Source organism: Anomaloglossus baeobatrachus, chromosome 3, assembly GCF_048569485.1.
Source record: "Anomaloglossus baeobatrachus isolate aAnoBae1 chromosome 3, aAnoBae1.hap1, whole genome shotgun sequence".
NCBI lineage: Eukaryota > Metazoa > Chordata > Amphibia > Anura > Aromobatidae > Anomaloglossus > Anomaloglossus baeobatrachus.
In genome coordinates, this window is record NC_134355.1 from 454,218,025 (window position 1) to 454,238,716 (window position 20,692).

At 39.5% G+C, this 20,692-nt stretch overlaps 2 protein-coding genes across 2 annotated transcripts in view; both read left to right on the top strand.

Moving 5' to 3' along the window:
* Window positions 1-532: 532 nt before the first annotated feature.
* On the top strand, window positions 533-11,517 carry LOC142297269 (IgGFc-binding protein-like). Its single transcript, XM_075341524.1, has 14 exons — window positions 533-561; window positions 1,233-1,510; window positions 1,738-2,333; window positions 2,430-3,006; window positions 3,805-4,007; window positions 4,094-4,474; window positions 4,892-5,175; window positions 5,281-5,552; window positions 5,640-5,762; window positions 7,102-7,146; window positions 8,729-8,869; window positions 8,960-9,216; window positions 10,752-10,833; window positions 11,387-11,517. Exons 1-14 carry the CDS (start codon window positions 533-535, stop codon window positions 11,515-11,517), a joined length of 3,399 nt encoding a protein of 1,132 aa, XP_075197639.1.
* A 4,954-nt stretch (window positions 11,518-16,471) lies between these two features.
* The window catches only part of LOC142297270 (IgGFc-binding protein-like), a 133,627-nt gene continuing 129,406 nt past the window's right edge, over window positions 16,472-20,692 (top strand). The window contains exons 1-2 of the mRNA XM_075341525.1: window positions 16,472-16,490; window positions 17,294-17,395. Of these exons, the coding sequence (XP_075197640.1) occupies window positions 16,472-16,490; window positions 17,294-17,395 (121 nt within the window). The remainder of the gene's footprint in view (window positions 16,491-17,293; window positions 17,396-20,692) is intronic.

Consider the following 20,692-nt stretch of genomic DNA (forward strand, 5'->3'; position numbering starts at 1 on the left):
GAGCAGAACAGAGTAGTCAAGGTACTGTAAAGCTGATTTCTCCACATTCATAAATTTAAGAACCTAAATTTCCTATGGTGTGCCTGAAACAAAGTTCCAAATATATCAATTTTATCTTCTATAAATAACATTTCCGAGAGTCGAGCATATGATCTCAGCCAAAATAATTTAATATTTTTATCCTCTTATAATTTTGTAAATACAGGTCAATGGAAACATTGTGACTGTACCACAAGCCCTTGAGCCGGGTATTAGCATATTCTTGAGTGGACATGATGTAGTCGTCACAACAGCATTTGGCCTGAACGTGAAATTTGATGGAAATCATAGAGTTGTAGTAACTATTCCACATGGATATGCAAATAAAGTGTGTGGACTATGTGGTAATTTTAATGGGAATAAGACTGACGACTTCCTAAACCCAGATGGACAATTAGAGCCGGACTCCAACAGCCTTGGTAACAGTTGGCAAGTTGATAATGATACCAAGTAAGTCATTTTTATTTTAGGATTTTTTCACAAGTTAAAGATAATGTCCACCAATGGTAAAAACTTCAGCAAGTACTGCAGCTTGCCACACCCTAATGGTGTGTAATGTACATACTTTTTAAGATTAATCTCCATTTGCCACATTCAGTAGTTGCCACTTTATTTATTTATTATGCTTTATTTATATAGTGCCATTCGATTCTGCAGTGTTTTACATAAAATATCATCACTGTCCCCATTGGGACTCACAACTAAATTTCCTGTCAGTATCACTTTGGAGTGTGGGAGGAAATACACACAAACACAGAGAGAACAGACAAACTCCTTGCATACATTGTCTTTTGTGGGATTTATACCCAAGTCCCAAGAACTGATAAGCAGCAGTGCTGACCACTGAGCCAACATGCTGCCCATGACCTCAAGCATGCAGTCATGTGCCATCTAGAGTCTCAGGCAGGGCTCTCAATAAAACATTGAAAGAAGTGCCTGAGATTCTAATCGGCAAATTGATTGTAATATGCAAATTGGATTCATTTGTTTATGTGACAACTGCTGGAACTAACAACTGGAGCTAAATCCTAATGGTGTTATGATTTTGTAGTGTTTGCAAATATTTAACCAGGACAACTCCTTTATATTTTGATAAAATAATAGTTAGTGTATGTATTTCTCAATTGTCAGTCCCAGAATTCTATTTCTATTCAAAATTATTCTAACTTATGTGAATTATCAATTTGCTATAGATGTACTCCTGGACCTGAAGGTCCCCCTCCCTGCACGGATGATGACAAAGTCACAATTTCCAGCAACAGCTTCTGTGGACTAATCACTGACAAGAATGGTCCATTTAAAGACTGTCATGGTGTCGTAGATCCACTGGTCTACTTTAATAACTGTGTCTTTGACCTTTGTGAACTGAATCTGGATCCCGGTACCCTGTGCGACAGTCTTCAGTCATATGCACAGTCTTGTCAATCTAATGGAGTTGTGATAGGACCATGGAGAAATGAAACTTTTTGCCGTAAGCACAACATAAATACTCTCTTACATTCTCTGCTTTCTTGATGTAATGCTCAAATTCTAATGTTTGTCTAAGTATTATGTAGTATATAAATAAATTAAATATGCAGGAAACATAGATATAAAGTCCTGAAAGCTTCAGTGGCTTATATGAAAGGCAATAAATAAGTATTGTGAATATCCATTCATGTTTTTTTAGTCATATATTTATTTACTTTTGTTTTACAGCTCTAAAGTGTCCACAAAACAGCCATTTTGAACCATGTGGCACAGCCTGTCCTGCAACTTGTGTGAATCCAGTATCTCCATCTAATTGCAATCTGCCTTGCACTGAATCATGTATATGTGATCCTGGCTTTGTTTTGCACAACAAGGAATGTGTGCCCAGTCTTCAATGTGGATGTTGGGAAAATGATAAGCATTATCCCGTCGGATCAGAATTTTGGACAGATGACACTTGCACCACAAAATGCAGATGTCCTTCATCTGGAGGTGGCTTAGTCTGTAAGAGCGACTCATGCTCCAGTGACCAATACTGTTCAGTGACAAATGGCATTCCTGGCTGCGTTTATTACAGTTATGGCATCTGCAGAGTCCACAATGACCCTCATTATGAAACATTTGACAAGCAGACCCATCACTTCATGGGTTTGTGCACATACACGCTCTCCAAATTATGCACTAACTCCTCATTACCATACTTTAATGTGGAAGCCAAGAATGTGCATAGGGGAAATCCATCAGTCTCTTATGTGCAGAGAGTGATTGTTGACGTTTATGGCTACCGAATACAGATTGTAAACAAAGAAAAATCCCGCATTTTGGTAAGACAAATACATTTATACTCAATGCTTTGATGGTTTATGTCTGTTTTCTAATAAATATATGACTCCATCAATCATCAATGTCATTCATTGCAGGTTGATGACGTGTGGAGAACTCTTCCTGTCATATTGAATGGAGGGGCAGTAAAAGTGGAATTAAGTGGAAGATATGTAGTTTTAGAAACAGATTTCAAACTCAGAGTTGCTTACGATACTGACCATACCGTGGAATTGAAATTACCTGATCCATTTTCTGGAGAAGTGTGTGGCATGTGTGGTAACTACAACAATCACCGGCCAGATGACTTCCTTATGCCCAATGGACAATTGGCCCCAAATTCTAATGAATTAGGAAACAGTTGGATAGTCTACGACAAAAATGATCCATCCTGCACAGACCAACCACCTCCACCTCCACCCCCAACATGTCCCCCAGAGGACGAGAACCGGTATGAAAGTGACGCATTCTGTGGTTTACTAACAAATAAAGATGGGCTGTTCAGTGTATGTCATGCAGTTGTCGATCCGGAGAGCTTCTTTGAAAGCTGTGTTTTTGATCTCTGCGCATTAAATGGAGGCAAAGATATTTTGTGCAGTGCTTTACAAGCATATGCTGATGCCTGTCAGAAAGAAGGAGTCACCATTCCAAACTGGAGGAACATTACATCTTGCGGTATGTATTGCTAGTACAAATTGTAAAAATGTTGCAAAAGCTAGTTCTAAGAGTAAAATATATTTAAGTCTACTGTCCGATTAAAAAATCAGCCATCACACTGACAGTACTAGGATAAATGTTATTCAGTAGGGCTGTTCAGATGATGTTTTTTTAAAAAAGGACCGAATATCCATATTAAAAATATCACATCATGCACTTTTCTCTTCTATATTACAGATGAAATTCTATTAATGAAGTCTATGAGTTTATAAAAAATCTGATCCCAAGTGGATTAATCTTATAGCTAGAGTTAAGCGAAATTTGAAATATTCGTATTCACGATACTCGTAACAAGTACTGTGTAATACTCACAAATTTGTTCCGAATAGCGAGTACAATGAAAGTCAATGGGATATGCAAGTAATTTTCTGCTAATTGGGAAATGCGAGTAATTTTGTGCTGGAGTCCAGCAGAAAATTACTCGCATTTCCCATTAACTTGCATTGTGCTCGCTATTCGGAACGAATATGTGAGTATTACACAGTACTCATTACGAGTATCGCAAATACGAATATTTCGAAACTCGCTCAATTCTACTTATAGGATCTGATTTCTAAGGATATGTTCTAGTTCTTAGCATAGGAAGCTGTATTTGTTCTGGTAAATATTATTCACTGTTTATGTACAAAAACAAATGCCATATGGAGACCATTGACAATAGAGATGAAAAGTGTTACTTTTTTTGTGTACAAAAATGTGATTTTTTTTTATATGGTTAAATTAACTTAACCTATTTTTTTGTATTGGAATTGACAGGAGGTATTGAATGTCCAAGTAATAGCGAGTACAATGAGTGTATGACCGCATGTCCAGCAACCTGCTTGGATCCACAGGCTCCAGAGAAATGCACCTCTCCCTGTGTGGAAGGATGTCAGTGTAAAGATGGGTTTATTCTCAGTGGAGGAGTTTGCATTACTAAATCACAGTGTGGATGTTGGTACAATGACCAGTATTACAATGTAAGTGTCCCATGGAATATTTGATCCTTTTTTTGTGCTCTTTTGCCTCTTTTCTGTTGCTGAAGTTATGTGCATTTTTTTTATAGAAAGGTGATGAATTCATTGAAGGAAACTGTGTGAGGAGATGTCAATGTCAGGAAAACAGCATTATCTCATGTTTACCTATGTCTTGCCCAGAAGATGAAATCTGTAAGGCCCAAAATGGATTATTGGGTTGCTACCCACCAAGCACATCAATCTGCCACATATATGGAGACCCCCACTACTCCACCTTTGATGGCACACTTCACCATTTCCAAGGATCTTGTAACTACACCGTATCAGAGACCTGTGCCAATACATCACACAGTTTTAGTGTCACCACGCGCAATGAGCACAGAGGGAACCCAAGCTGGACCGCTATAAATTCTGTGGCTCTGACTGTGGACGGTGTGCACATCCGGATCGAGAAGAACAATATTGTGCATGTAAGTCAAACTACTTCATTACAGGTCTACCCAGTTTATACTGTAACAGAATAGAACTCTGTTAATAAAAAAAAACACTTGTATACCCATAACATTGCACATAGTCTATAGTTTTACTTACCCTATAGTCAGCTTACAATTTTTGAGAAAAAAATGTGTTCTAATCTTTTTAAATATTTAGTAGTTTTTGTTACATAGAAGCAGACAGCCTTCTGGTTCTGTAATGATTAATATCAGTTTGCAGTTTTGCAATACTCTACTGTAATATTTGCATTTTTTTTTAATGTTTGCAATAATTTTTCCTTTGACAATAATGGAGTAAAATACAAATGGGCAGATTAAAGTTGGCGCTGTTATTATTCAAGTAGATGTTTTCTTAGCTAAATATTATAGTTCTTCTCTATCTTTGCTTTTCAGGTTAACAATGTGTCAGTTACTCTTCCTACGGACGTGTCTGGCATAAGCATCATAAGAAGTGGCCAGTATGTAGTGGTTAATACCAACTTTGGACTCCAGATTAAATTCAATGGAGATCATGAATTATTTGTTATAGTGAGTGAGAAATACAAAGACAAATTGTGTGGACTGTGTGGCACATACAATGATAATCGGTTTGATGACTTCACGACACTTAATGGCAGCATTGTAACTGATGTCAATGACTTTGGAAACAGCTGGCAAGTACCAGACAATGGATGGCCGTGAGTATTTTTTTTATTCTATCTGTCCATTTGACTGTTCATTTGTCCATATATTTATTATTTTAGAATGTGAGTTCTAACTTTGCCATATTTTCATTTCTCTAGGTGTGACTCTAATCCTCCTCCTCCACCTACATGCCTTCCCAACATAGAGCAAGAGGCTGAGGCCAAGTGTGAAATAATAAATCTGCTCAATGGCCCCTTTGCACAGTGTCATGCTCTCATTCCACCTTATCAATACTTTGAGAGCTGCGTGTATGATCAATGCGCGACAGGAGGGAATGATGATTATTTCTGCAGCTCACTAGAGTTTTATGCTGCAGCATGTGAAGCCATAGGAGTCATTCTTGGAGATTGGAGAAAAGAAGCTAATTGTGGTAAGATGTGAATTCCTTTTTATCACTATGTGTTATTAATTATGTTATGTTGTATTTTATGACATAAATATTATTTTTGCTTATTAGAAGTGATAACAAGCACAAGTCCACCCAAAACCACCACCACTGCAACTACAACAACAACTACTACTATTCCTCCTACAACTATTGGTTGCGACACAGTAGGAACCACGACTTCAACTACACCAGGTAACATGCCCTCAAAATATTAAAATCTGAAAAAAGTCAACATCTTATTTTTTGTGCAATATTTTTTACCTCTCTAGTCACTATTAAATACAAATAAAATTTGTTACATTTGATTCTTGAAGATTGGTTGTTGAAACTCCATGACAAAAACTCACTGTGGCTATTTCATTTTACCAGAAATCTGACATATATTTGTTCAACTCCGCAATTGGGCAAAAATATTGTGACTTTACACATTTACACTTAAGTCTCGGCCAGCTATGCCAACATGGCTTTGCTTTGTGTGGGATAGGTGTGGTCACACCAACCTGTCAAATTCATTATAAGTTACACAACTAGAGAGGCGTAGCTTACTCCAGAAACGTACATTAGCTTCCAGCTTGCATACTTTTCTGTCAGCAATGCAAGCTGGGTACCAGATGTACCTGATTCATCGCTGCTTAACCCTAGAACGCATACCTGGGGCCTCGCAGGCCTGCTAGGTCACTTGTTTTCTATGGTAGATTTCTATGGTTGCGCATTCTAGGTTAATGAATCAGGTCAGTGCAATCCACCGAGTGCTTCATTAAGACTGACATGGGCTACACTAATCTTAAGGAATCACTCCCATGGTCTATGGCCAGCTTAGATGCTTTTTTCTCTAATATTTATGGAAAATATGAGTGGTTATCTTTTACTTTTTATAGATTACATCAGTTCAACATCAAATGTTTCTCTCTTTACTACTTCTACTACTATGTCTAAACCAACAAGCTCCACTGTCCAATCCACTTCTACACCTACAACTGTGACATTTTTTTTTAAAATCTGATATCGTTGCCTTATCCACCCCGACAAAAAGAGCCCCAATACAATCTGCACCAATTTCTCCATCATGCACTCTAGGCAACAGAACAAATATTGCTGAATAAAAATTATAAGTTCTTCTATTCGTAAAATATAGTTAAAGTTTTGCTGGAAAAGACAAAAGGCACAAGTTGGTGTCTTATCCTCGTGGTACCAGAATAAATAATAGGGAAAAGCTCACCTGGGGTAGTTGTGAGGGTCACAACTACCATATAGCAGAAAAGATTACCATGATGGCTGCTGCAGACCCTGAGCATGAATTGGTCATCTCCTCCTTCAACATGGCAACGCGGGTTTTAGCCCTTTCTTTCTACTCCACGCATACCAATTCATAAAATATAATGATAATTGATATAACCTATGCTAGGTTACATCTTGAAGATTGAGATTCATTTACATATTGCAGTTCAACTACATTTATTATTCAATTGCCATGACCATACTAAATTCTTATTTTGTTAAAAGTCAATATTTTTATCCTTTCATTTTTTAGATAAACCTACAACTCCTCCAAAACCAATTGTTTCAACAACACCAGGTAAGAAGAGGAACTATAGTATCTGTTGAAGATCTCGATAATTAGATTATTCTTCTAAAATTAGGTTTAATTAAATATATTTACATAAATTTTATCTAAAGGCCACACTATAAAGTTCCCAATTTATAATTGCATTTGCACCATTTTTTTAGTTAGATTTTTGTGTTGTAATCGAATTTTTCTTTTATACGTAATTCTTTTAATTTGCATCTTTTTTTGAGTCACTTTTTTATGTCTTCTTTAACTTTTTTTTTTTTTAGATTCCAATGTGGGTGGGGTTTTTGTTTCTGTTGTTTTCAACTGATTTGTCATTTGAAACTTTTCCAAAAGTCGCAATATATTTATGTAAACATAATCAAGTCTCCTACTGAGCCTTATGTATACCAGAAATTTTTGCACAATTTTTACAACTTATTGCAAAATATGCAACTTCTCCTATCAGGGTTATGTGCACATGTTAAGTATTTGCTGCAAGAATTTCTGAATATTTTCGTCACCTTTTTTTTTTACATGTTTTTTTGTTGCACATTTTTCCCATTTATTAAAATAGTGAAAATCTGCAGTAAAAACACTGAAAAAATGGACATGTTGCAGATTTAAATCTGCACCATCTCTGCCGGTTAAAAATAAATAACATGTGCACGAGTCTTTAGGAATAACATTCACTTTGCGAAAGTACCAAATCTTTCAAATTTTATGATAAACATATGCAGAAAAAATGCAACAAAAATGCAATGTGTACAAAGACCCCAAAGGCCGCTTTACACACTGTGACATCGCTAGCGATGTCGCTAGTGGTCACACCCGCCCGCGTCATGCGTGCATCATGAGCAAATCACTGCCCGTGGAAAACAATATCGCTAGTACGCATCACACGCACATACCTTCCTAACGACGTCACTGTGGCCGGCGAACAAACTCTTTTTTACGGGGGAGGTTGTTCGTGCGGCTTCACAGCGACGTCACACAGCGGGCCACCAATAGAATCGGAGGGGCGGTGACCAGCCGCATTAACGTCACTCCAACCTCGTTGCCGGAGGATGCAGGAATGCTGTTGTTTGTCATTCCCGGGGTGTCACACGTAGCGATTTGGACAAACAACCTGCGTCCAAAATGAGCAACGATATTTGGGAAAGGAACAGCGTGTCAACAATCAACGATTTTTGCCATTTTTCAGATCGTTAGTGGTTGCTCGTAGGTGTCACATACATCAACGTCGCTAACGAGGCCGGATGTGCGTCACGAATTCCATGACCCCAGCGATATCTCGTTAGCCATGTCATTGCATGTAAAGTGTTCTTAAGAGTTGCAAAAAATGTTAAGGACAGAAATATTGACAATTTTAGACTTTGCACAAAATTCCTGAACCGTGAGAACTCATTTAAAGAATTAGATGCAAAAAACAGCAAGTAAATTACACAAGAGAAATGAGAAAAAAAGTGACTTAAAGAAAGTGCAAGTTATTAATCTGGCCTAAAGAGTTAAGTCACTTTTTTTTAAAAAAAAAATCTTCTGTAATTTCTGTAAATACACACATATGTGACAATTTAATACATGTTTGTATTTGTTCTTCCATATTCAGACAAATGTCAAATAGGCTGCTCTTTTGATACTGATTTCTGTAACTGGAAGCAATCAAAGTCAGATAACATTGACTGGATACGCTGGAGAGGAGCTACACCATCGGATCTCACTGGACCTTCCTTTGACCACACAACAGGAGGTATTGGTCTTTCTTCTAGAAGAGTTACAAACTGTATTCAAAATTAGAACCATTCCGTTCCCCAAGGTTATACTTGAATTCTTATTACAGATGGATATTATCTCTACATTGATGGTCAAAAGTCAAAAGAAGGAGACTTGGCAAGATTGGAAAGCCCTGCTAATTGTTTCACTGGGTACCAGTGTCTCCGGTTCTGGTACCACATGTATGGAGTTGCAGAATACATGGAGTTGATTGTGGCTGTCTTAAGAGACGATGGTATAGAAGAAGTGGTCTTCCTAGATGGCAGTTATGGGGATATGTGGCATTTAGAAGAGATTTTCTTGCCTGACAGTGACATCATCCAGGTAATGTTGTGTTTTTTTCATTTTGTTTTTATTTCTTACTATTCATACATGATTAGCAATTAGGAGAGTAAAACTTACATATACAGTATACACTTATTTTCATTAGATCTACAAATGTACACTTTCTATGCCACCAATATTTATAAGATGTGTAATAAACACGTGGGAGGCCTCAAGAGATTTCTATTTAAGTTTTTATTTAAGACTATTTACACAATAATTTGCACAATAAACAAAAATTTTCCTTTCAAAGTTTTAGTACATTGGTGTACTGCCCTTTCCTCCATAAAAGTATCTGTCATTATCACCGTTTAGTGGAAACACAGTCAGTATGAATTAGAGAAAGGCTCTGTTTTTGCAGCCAGGTATATTTTACTTTGAAGTGTTGCAGGGTTTAAGAAAAAACATACGTTAACTCACTCATGTAACTGGGCAATGATGCCACTAGGTGGACTAGTCCAAGAGGTAGGCCCCTGGCAGATTCTCCCCACCCTGCTTGCTCCCCTTGAATGACAGATCTATCTTCATACACAACTATAGGGCAACACTTGTCAGTCTAGGGAAGTGGGGAAGGGAGAACCTGTCTCTTGGACTAGTCATCCCAGTTGAATCATCACTGCTGTTTCAAAGTATGTTTTCCATGAAACACAGCAGAGTGTAAAATACATGGATGCAACTAAGATTGTCTCTGATTCTTGCTATTTGTGGTCCATACAGCATGAATCAGCTCATAGGTTCCTTTCAAGTTTGTAATGATTATCTTGTAAACATTCAATCAAATAATAATTTTCATTACTTTTAAAATGCCCAGTTAAAGGGATATTCCCATCTCTAAGATCCTGTTCCATTATGTCGTAAGTATAATAATAATAAAAATAATAGTATTATCAAATACCTCCTATTATAAATGTAGTATAGTGCTTCTGATTCACTATGTCACTTACCTCATGTACAGGACCTTAGGTATCCATGGTTACAACCACGCATACAGTCACAGGTAATTAGTTAGTTGCTCATGATCATAACCATGGATACCTAAGTTCCTGCAATGCCCTGAACATGAGGTAAGCGACATAGTAAATCAGGAGAGCTATACTGCATTTCTAATTGGTGGTATGTGCTAATGTTATTATGCCTACTACTTATAGGGATAGGATGTTGCAGATTGGAATAACCCTTTAAGAAGTTCTCATTTCATTTTACTAAATGAATGTAAGGCATTATCCTATTTCTGTAGACTGGAGCTTCATTTGATGGCTTTAACCAATCACATTCAATGCTGTATGAACCCATGAAAAACCTATCAACTTGTTACAGAAGCTACAAAATTATTTATTCTAAAAAGGCTAAAGCTCTGTTGAATATTCATGAGCAGCAAATGTAATTAAATGCTCAGAATACATTCAGTTGGATTACAGAAAGGGCTGTAGGAAGACAATCACCTTCTCATAGTGCAGAAAATTTACATTGTACTCATTGATCATGATTTCACAAAAACAAGAGCATATTAAATCCTATATATGTTATGTTTTCAGATTTTCATTGACGGCAGGATAGGAGAAGACTATCGCAGTGATGTGGCCATAGATGACATCTCTCTTACACCTGGATATTGTGGTAAGTAATGAGTTCATCAACGACCATAAATTACATTTTGTATAGAGAAAATATGTATTACCTCTATCTACCAGACCATTTGCCACAGTTCATGATCAGACAGATTTTCTTTATTTTTTGTACATGCAGTTTCAAAAGCTCTAAAAACGTTTCATGTTCAGGTATTTGAAAAAGTTTTGCTTCTTTTTTTCATGAAACATGGGTTTTAATTTTTGTTATTTATATTCCCCATCTCAAAGAAAAAAATAAAGAAGTAAAAATGTGTGTGTTTTTCACATTGTTTACATTTTTCATGGCCTCAAAGAACCAATCTAAAGATTTTAAACAGTGTTACCTTAACCTCATCAATTATTTTTATATATTGGATGCATGTATATTTTGACAGGGGAGGGCTAGAAATAGTAATTCATATTGGAAGAAACTTTTTTATTTGTCTTATTTTTTCTAATTTTTATCATTTTTTTCACACTTTCACTGTCACTTTGACCTTAAAGGTAATAAAAACCCTTTGTATAGGTGTATATAAAATGTAAATACAATTTTGTTATTGCAGATTTTCTTTGTAGGTCATGCCAGCATATTAGCCAGGGCCAGATTCATGCTCTTGGTTGCACAGCGGAGCTGATCTGCATCTTCTCGGAGTTCCGTTGTATCTGGCAGCTCTCTGCTTCTGCAGCTCCCTGATCTCAAGCAGATGCTTACTCTGCACTGACATTGTTTAACGTAATTTAAGGACACCCCCAAATTTAAAGTTCTTGGGCAGTACAGAAGTATTCAAATATCTTACATTCTTGTGTTTTTATTCTTGAGAAATTTGATTTGCAGACAAGTTATTCTCTGTGAATATCATATCACTTACTATGCTTTGTGGGCTCTCTATGCCCCAAAGCATATTAATCGTGATATGTAAAAAATGAAGAAAAATAAAAATCCTTTAATCACCTTATTGCTCATCTGTCAAACCCCTCTGCTCTTTACCATCACAAGTCCAGTCCTCGTCACATCTTCAGATTGCCGACGTTCATCCTGAAATCCCTGGTCCTCTCACACTGGGCTGGAATTTCCGATTTGATGGAGCTCAGGATTGTTTTGTGCATGCGTATGTAAGGTCATTGAGCATACTGTAACATCATAGCCTTTTGAACACTTGTGCAGAAAGACCCCACTTAAGCCTTCTTGAAAAAAGAAAGTAACAGGCAACCTAGAGAGGCCCAGGACCTTCAGCACCAGTGAAGGCCTCCTGATGATGCAGAAAGAACCAGACAGGTAACACAGAGACTTGAAGATGAAGTCAGTGTAGGAATTTATTTTTGATGGCCTTCCATGTTTCATAAAGATGGGAACCAGCGACTGCCTTTTATTTGTGTCCGTGGGGAAGCAAATTACAAAATATCTGCATACTAGTTCATGTCCACTTAAATTTATTCGCTCATCTCTAGTATTTCCCGTTTTAAAAAAAATAAGGAGCTGTGACCAGTTTAAATCTGAAGGCCCAAAATGTCTTTAAAAACAATAGATATCTATTGATTTTTTTCTATCGTAATGATTTCGAGTTTTGCCATATTTTTTCTATCAGTAGAATTATTGCATAGAAATGTACTGTTTATTTTACTTTAGTTCAGAAGGGTTAGTGCCAACTGACAAGGTTGAGTGATAGGAAGGGGTAATAATAATAATAATAATAATACAAATTTCCCATTTGTTGAATTATTGTGGAATTAAATTATTTCAAAAACCATACTGTAATGGTAATGATTGCTAATCATGCCAATAATTGTTTTTTTAGTAAAAGCACCAACTACAACTACTACCACAACTACCACCACCACCGCAAAAACTTCAACACCATCAGGTATGGAGCAATAATATATTGTGACGTGCACTAATGTTCTTCATTAAGTTATGGTTTCATTAATCCCTTAACAAACCCTGATATAACTGTACATCACACTTATGGTGTGTGTATGTGTGTGGAGCGGGCTCAGTTCCCATATCAAGCAGGTGCAGGCTATATTACACAACAAGCATCTGTTTTGTAATAGCAGCGACTGAAGTTTGCTCATATCACTTAAAGCGTAACCGTAATTTTATTTATTTTTTCACAAATCAATAGCACACACGAAAATAAGTGACTTTGTAATAATCTTATCAGACAAATCTGCTTCTTTCTCTGCCAAAATTAATCAATCGTTATCAAAATTCTCAATTCTGAGGTAAAATCTATATTCAGTGAAGACTTTCCCATTACTGAGATAGGAGATTAGAGCTGCTACTGATGAGATTTATAATCTTTATTGAAGATCACACACAAGACTTAATCATCACAGATTAAAATCTACCAAAAGAGTAAAGGGGGAGTACAAGATGTATTATGGAACAGTGAGTAGTAAATCACTTCCCAATCCTATTCACTCCTCATCTACCCACAGTATTACAAATTAATTGACTAAAAGGGACAAAAAGACCCTAACATGAGTTGGTAATAAAGTAGAAATGAGGGGGTGATAGGACAGTTAATAAAAATTCATATTAACCCACAATAAGTTCTATAGTGAAAGTGCACAGGGCCAAAAAGGGTTCCTACAAATTCATGAAGTCCACAGACCTAGATGGGAGGATAACAAAATAATTAGGAAGGATATAGACTTCATGATGTACCACAGTCCACCAGAAGGTGCAAAAATATGTTACTGGAGAAGGTCAATATCGAGAAAAGATAGTGATGTGGATATAAGGGAGGCATAGAATTAGTAAAAAAGAGGTCCATAAACGTTACCTAAAGTGCTGGTGCAATGGAAAGGAACCAAATCTGTTTTCAGTGAAGACTTTCCCTTTACTGAGATAAGAAATGAGAGTTGCTACTGATGAGATTCTATGTGGATAGAAGAGGGATAATGTGGTGGAGCTCTGCCTTTATCTCCTCCCTCTGCCTGTATCTCCTCCCTCTGACTGTATCTCCCCCCCCTCTGCCTCTATCTCCGCCCTCTGCCTTTATCTCCTCCCTCTGCCTGTATCTCCTCCCTCTGCCTGTATCTCCGCCCTCTGCCTTTATCTCCTCCCTCTGCCTGTATCTCCTCCCTCATCCCATTGTCAGAGAATCTCATCAGGAACAACTGCCATCTCCTATCTCAGTAATGGGAAAGTCTTCACTGAATTCAGATTTACTTAAAAACTTTTTTGCTATTGACATCAATTCTGGCAGAGATAAAAAGCAAATTTGTTTGATAAGATTATTACAAAGTTGATTATTTTCATGTGTACTATTGATTTATTAAATAAAAAGTAAAACGACGGTTACACTTTAAATAGTTTTGTAACTTGACATTTAAATGATGAAGTGTAGTTGAACTTGAACATTAAATTATGAAGTGATATTTAAAGTATCCATTGTAAAGAAAGAAACAGAAGTCTTTTCATCATGATTTATTATTCAACTGATTACATCCACACTGTAACAAAAGCAAAGTTGTAGCTCTGCATTCCTTCTCCCAGAGAAAAAACATCCAGTTCACTGCCCTTACCCTATCTCTAAACCTACTGGTCAAGGCTGAGTGGCTTGTTGAAATCACTTAAAGAGAATCTGTCAGCAAGTTTTTGCTATGTAATCTGAAGGCAGCAGGAAATAAGGGTTGAAATACAGGTTTAAGCAGTGTAATTTATTAGGCTGTGTGCTGTTGTATACTTACAGTGAAGCTTTTATCACTATGACATTATCATTCTTGGGACTAGCTGACTGGTGCCAAGTGATCTGGCCACACCGCTCTCTGATAAGCAGCTCAATGTCAATAGATATTGTACACAGAGGGCTGTGGTTTGAGCAGGGGCAACTTTCTGAGCTTTGCTTCATGTTACATCTAAGAAATCTGGTTGTGTCTTATCTACTGCACCCAAGAAACTAAGAGGTACATCATTAGAATCGATGTTTTTTTTACATTATGCTGCTCTCAGATGAGGCAGCAAAAACCTGGTTTCCTTAAATTCCCTTCCCCTGTCCTCCAGAACCCAGGGCACATGTCCCATAAGCCCAGTCTTATTTATGCCAATGTGAAAAGATTTAGAACCTTCAAAAAAGAATGCGTGACCATAGCTCAAGAATTATGATTTTGCACTTTTCTTAGACTGTACATATTATTATTAATCCTGTGTGAGAGCACTATCTTTATATTATATTTTCTTTTTTTATATAGTCTTTCCATGTATAACAACCACAAGTACTAGCACTACTACAACCACAACTGCAAGCACTATAACGGCTACAGGTAAATACATACAATACAAATTGTGCAATATAAATACATACAATTTTATGATCAATACTAAACCTATGGCCGGTTTGTCACATTTGTAAAGCACGGACTGTATTTTGACTACTATACCCAGTTCGACCACAGAGTCTCCCGATATGAACTAACTGTCTTAGACCCGCAACACACATCCGTTTAATTTGTACATGTGTGGTACGTATTTGCACGTACCGGAGACACGTACACACGGAGACCCATGTTATTCAATGGTAGATGGCACACACACGTAAAATCACATGGAACGTGTGACCCTGTGGTAAGTACCTGTGTGCGCTTTTCTACACGGACGACATGTCCGTTTTTGCCCGGCAGCACGCAGGCACGGACCCGCTTTAGTCTATGGGTCAGTGCCTGCACGTACCGCACACGGAGTATGTCCGTGTTCAGCACGTTTCGTGTGTGTGCGTTTTTACACTAGCGATCTTATTTTTTGTTTTTTTTTAAATTAAAGTCAGTATACTTACCTTTTTTTCTGCTGTTCTCAGTCATACTTACATTGGCGCTCGTTTTTTTTCTTCCCCTGGCTCATACCGCTCCCCGATCACCAGTGCGGTGAGGAACAGCTGTGCAGAGAATACGCGGCAACAATTACTTTGAATATGCCGGCCGCTCATTAATCAATTTCGTATTCCCTGCTTTCCCCACCCACAGACGCCTGTGATTGGTTGCAGTCAGACACCCCCCCCCCCCACGCTGAGTGACAGCTGTCTCACTGCACTCAATCACAGCAGCCGGTGGGCGTGTCTACACTGTGCAGGAAAAGAAATAAATAAATAATTAAATAAAACGGCGTGCGGTCCCCCCCAATTTTAATACCAGCCAGATAAAGCCATACGGCTGAAGGCTGATATTCTCAGGATGGGGAGCCCCACGTTATTGGGAGCCCCCCAGCCTAACAATATCAGTCAGCAGCCGCCCAGAATTGCCACATACATTATATGCGACAGTTCTGGGACTGTACCCGGCTCTTCCCGATTTGCCCTGGTGCTTTGGCAAATTGGGGTAATAAGGAGTTTTTGGCAGCCCATAGCTGCTAATCTCTGTATGAGATTAAAAAATGAAGCATAACATAAAAAGTATTTAAGAATATAAAAAATATATATAGAAATGTAAATATCTTTTTCAGGTAAAAATAAATGTTTATATGTATATATATATATATATATATATATATATATATATATATATAAAAATAAATTGTCTCTCCAGAAAAGGGAGCAAACTCTAGTCCCACCCATATATGTTATATATATATATATATATATATATATATATATACATATAGGCATATTCAATATTTTACCATAAGTGAGACTCTGATCTATGAAAATATAATGGAATTTAACACTTTAGGTAAACAATGCAAACAAAAAAATTAGATCTCCTAAATTGCCCTTGCTTGGTCACCGCAACACTCACAAATAAGGCAAAATACAGCAACACTCAACAATCAAAACATTAAATAGGTATCCCAAAATAAAGGTAAAGAAAAATCATTTTTGTAGCATTACAAACTACTGCTCAATCCGCAAAAACAAGCCCAAATGCTACTAAATTGAAGGAAAAATAAAACAGTTATGGGTCTTGGAAGGTGGCAACACAACTTTTTTTTATAAAGCCAATATTTTTTTTTAAACCACTATAAAAGTAGCAAAAAGTTATATACTTTTTACATTGACATATTCATAATGACATGGAGATTTATGTATCCAACTCATTTTCAATTTTAAAGTGTACGTCATAAAAACATATCCCAAATAATAATGATGAAATTGCTTTTTTAACCACACTTGGAATTCCTTCTTCATTTTAAGTATATTTTATGGTAAAATTACTGAAATAAAAGAGTTTTTTCTAAACTACAATTTGTCCTGCAAAACAGAAATCTTCATATGGCTACGATGATGGAAAAATAAAAAAAGATATGAATCTTGGAAAAAGGGTAGAAAAAAAAGCAAAAATAGTGAAAAGAGATTAATGGTGATCTCAATAAGGCTTTATCCACGTTTACATTTTTTTAGGAAATAGACTGGAAGAAATTCCAAATGTGCAAGTTATAGAGTAGTGTATATTGGATCAGATTAAATAATAAACAATAATCTTTTTTCTCTAGTCTTACTGATTTTAATTATTCTTATTCTCATTATTCTCATCAGGTGAACCAACTACCACCCCCACCACCACTCCCACCATCACCACCACCACTACCAGGACAACAACTACTCCACCTACTCCAAGTCAACCCTCAGGTCCTCCAGGTACAGTAAATAAACAGTTAACAAATTCAATGGAAATGTTGTTATTTGAGTTGCATTCATGTGGTTAAAGCAATGTTTTCGTGGTCATGAACTTTAAAATGTTTGTTTTGATTTATTCCATTATTATAAAAGATCATGCAATAAGTAGAGTGATAAGATATGAGTCCACCCCTGCAAAGTGAGCCAAACTGTCATGATTCTCTCAATAAAAATAGATTGATTTTGTTAAGACAACTATTACCCTTTTCCAATGACTAGTTTTATATATTGAGCTGTATAGTCTTTTTTTTTTATCTTTTAGAGATCATTCCAAATACTCTAAGTCCCCATACATATCAAATAAAAGTCAGTCGAACCAGCCAGATTTAGCGCATATTAGAGATCGATCCTGCCTGCCCTTAAAATTTGTAGGACAGCCAGGGAGAGGCATGAAAGTTTAGGGGGTATGCCTTGTCGCAACTAATGAGATCTCATGAATTGACCAATTTGCGCACTATGTATCTACATTTTTTATCATATTTTCTATAGCAGTAATGTAGTTCCAAATTCATATATTCGATGTTTTCATATTATAGCATTTCAGAGAGCTGTATTGTTTTGAATTTAGCACAAATGTCTGCCCATATTATGTGTATGGGGTCCTCCTGATTCTCCCTGACAGGTGATGAGAAGGATCGGGCTGCTGGAATTTCAGTGCTCGTGTCGCGGGCGGGGAGGAGGGTGTCAGCACACCGCGCTCACCCCTTCTGCTCGGGTCCGGCAGCTGCTCAGTGGTGGCTCGAGCGGTGGGCCGGATCCCGGGGTTTCTCGAGCGACACTCCTCGCCCGTGAGTGAAAGGGGGGGTTTTGTGGTTGGGTGTGGGGATTGTTATAGTTCGTGACGCCACCCACGGTTGTGGTGATTTCACCACCGCTGCTCAATATGGGGATCCCGGGGATGGTGATGCGGAGCAGCCAGTTGTTGTGTTGCCCCTCCGTGGGTAGGGGTTGGTGATCCCGGGGCCCAGTGGGGTGCAGGGGCGCAGGGGCAGCACTGTGCCTTGCGGCACTGAGGTACTCACTCAGCCAGTAAACACGACACAGTTCTCGGTAAACAAACGGCTGGTTGGACGGGTCCCTCGGACGGTTCACGGTGCTGCGGTTCCCTGCAGTTAGCGGTGACGGTCTCTTCGCTGCACCTTTGAAATGTCTGTTTGGTAGCGGTGGATTCCCACCGGTTACCCGCTCCCCGACTGCAATCTGTGCCGGAGGAGCTCCACACTTTGCCCGCAGGCGCCGGCCCTTGGAAACTGGTGCCTTGGCGGTGGCGGTGTTTCCCCGTTGTGGTTGGACCTTTGCCGTCAATCAGGACTTGCTTGTTGGGGGATCTACGTCCCCTTCACTAACGGATTTAGCAATTTACAGCGACTCCAAGCCTTGCTGGGATCCGAAAGCCCCTGCTCTGGTGCTGACTGCCCTTTGTATACTGCTCCAGACCCCCGGATACACACAGCCTCCGTGGCCCTTCCAGCAACCTCCAGTCAGTCCCACTGCAGATCTTCACCACTGTTTGCTGACCTTGCTGACTCCGTCTGGGCACACAGCCACAGACCAACTTCAGGCTTTCTTTCTTTACTGCTTTCTTCCTTCACTTTCACTTAGCTGTTTACTCTAACCCTGTCTAGACTACTCCTTCACTCTTGCCCTGCCTGGGCTTGACTCTCTCTTAGCTCCTCACTCCTGCTCCTCCCTGAGCTATCTCCTCTTCCTATCTCCTTCCACTTCCTCCTCCTGGACTCATCTGCACTCAAGCCCTGCCTGGGCTAATCTGCTGTTCACTCTCTCATGTCCCTCACTGGACTGCCTGGTTACTTCCTGCCTCCAGAGCTGTGAGCTCCTCGATGGGCGGAGCCAACCGCCTGGCCCACCCCCTGGTGTGCATCATCAGACTCCTGGAGGAAGGCAACAAGGATTTGGGGGTTAGCTGGTGTACCTACAGGGAATGTGGGGTGCGTGTGTGTTGTTATCTGTGTCCCCTGGCTTGCCCAGGGCGACACATTCCCCCTTAGCAAAACGCAGACCGTCCTCGGGCTGCCCGTCCAACACCGGTTTTATTTTCCTTTTTGTTTTTTCTGTAAAGGTAAAACGGTATAACATTATAAACGGTAAATTATATACATTTTTAATCACAACTCTTCCCAAGACGGGAGGCACATTTACTTTTAACGTTACAACGGTATACGGTCACGGTTTCCGCTCTCTCCCACCCAAGCAACCTGGCCCTGATGCTGCCCCTAAAACCCAGGCAGCACCCCTTGACCCACAGTCCAGCACAAGTTACCCGAGCGGGATCTGTCCATGCCCTCCAGAGGGTGGCCACCGGTTCCTTTGGTGGCTGGGCCCTGGCCTGCTCTGCTCAGGGCCCTCCCTCCAACCTGCCTCTCCGGAGGTGGCATTGCGGAAACGGTAACGGTACCCAACATATTTACAAGCCACTTAACGTTTGTGGTGCCCTGCAAGTTCACGGGCTTGTCCATGGATAGTTCCCATGCCAAAACTTTAAATGGTCCCCACGGGGACAACGGTGCCAGCTCCAGCCGGTTCAATCACAAGGCAAATCAACAAAGAAATCAGGTGACTTCTTCAGTAATTACACTTATCATTTCAAACTTTTTAAACTTTTTCAAACAAACAGCAACTTCAGTGATGGTCCCAACGGGGACGGTGCAACGGGCATCCGCTGCCCTACTCCGGTCCTTTTGCTGCTTCCTCCGAGGGAGGGGATGCAGAGCTCACCTTGCTCTCCGGGCTGCCCTTCAACTTTACATCCAGGGCAAACCACCCCCTCTCTCCGCAGTGCCGGGTGTAACGCACCATGTCCCCCGGTATAAGATTGCGGCCAGGATGCTCCTCGGGCAGATGGGCATTCACGTCCCGCCGGGCCACAAACACCTCGGCCTCCAGGCCTGGTTCGTATATGAATCCGTAGCCCCGGCGGACATCAAATCGCCTCACCTGCCCCTCGTAGAACGGGCCCCGGACACGGAAGGTCGCTTGCCGCAGGTTTTCCTTTTCCCGAATGGCTCGGGCCACCAGCTCGGCTTTCCTTCTCTCCCTCTCCGCGATCTCCAGGCCCAGCTTTGTCGGCTCCCTGTCCCAGTAGGGCGCTGCCGCCAGCTCCGGCGCACGGGTTGAGCCCCGCGGGACGTCCAGCACGTTACCCACTGTCAGGAAGGTGGGCAGCGTATCCCGCGGTGTCATGGCCTTGGGCGCTGCCTTGCAGCAACAACCCGGCGCCACCTCAGCCGAGGTGTGGGG

Excerpts from the sequence above, each read along its gene's own strand:
- LOC142297269 (XM_075341524.1), top strand. The coding sequence starts at position 533 with ATGTCCACCAATGGTAAAAACTTCAGCAA. Across the intron at positions 4,475-4,891 it reads AGAAGAACAATATTGTGCAT|GTTAACAATGTGTCAGTTAC; the intron begins GTAAGTCAAACT and ends TTTGCTTTTCAG. Across the intron at positions 5,763-7,101 it reads CACGACTTCAACTACACCAG|ATAAACCTACAACTCCTCCA; the intron begins GTAACATGCCCT and ends TTCATTTTTTAG.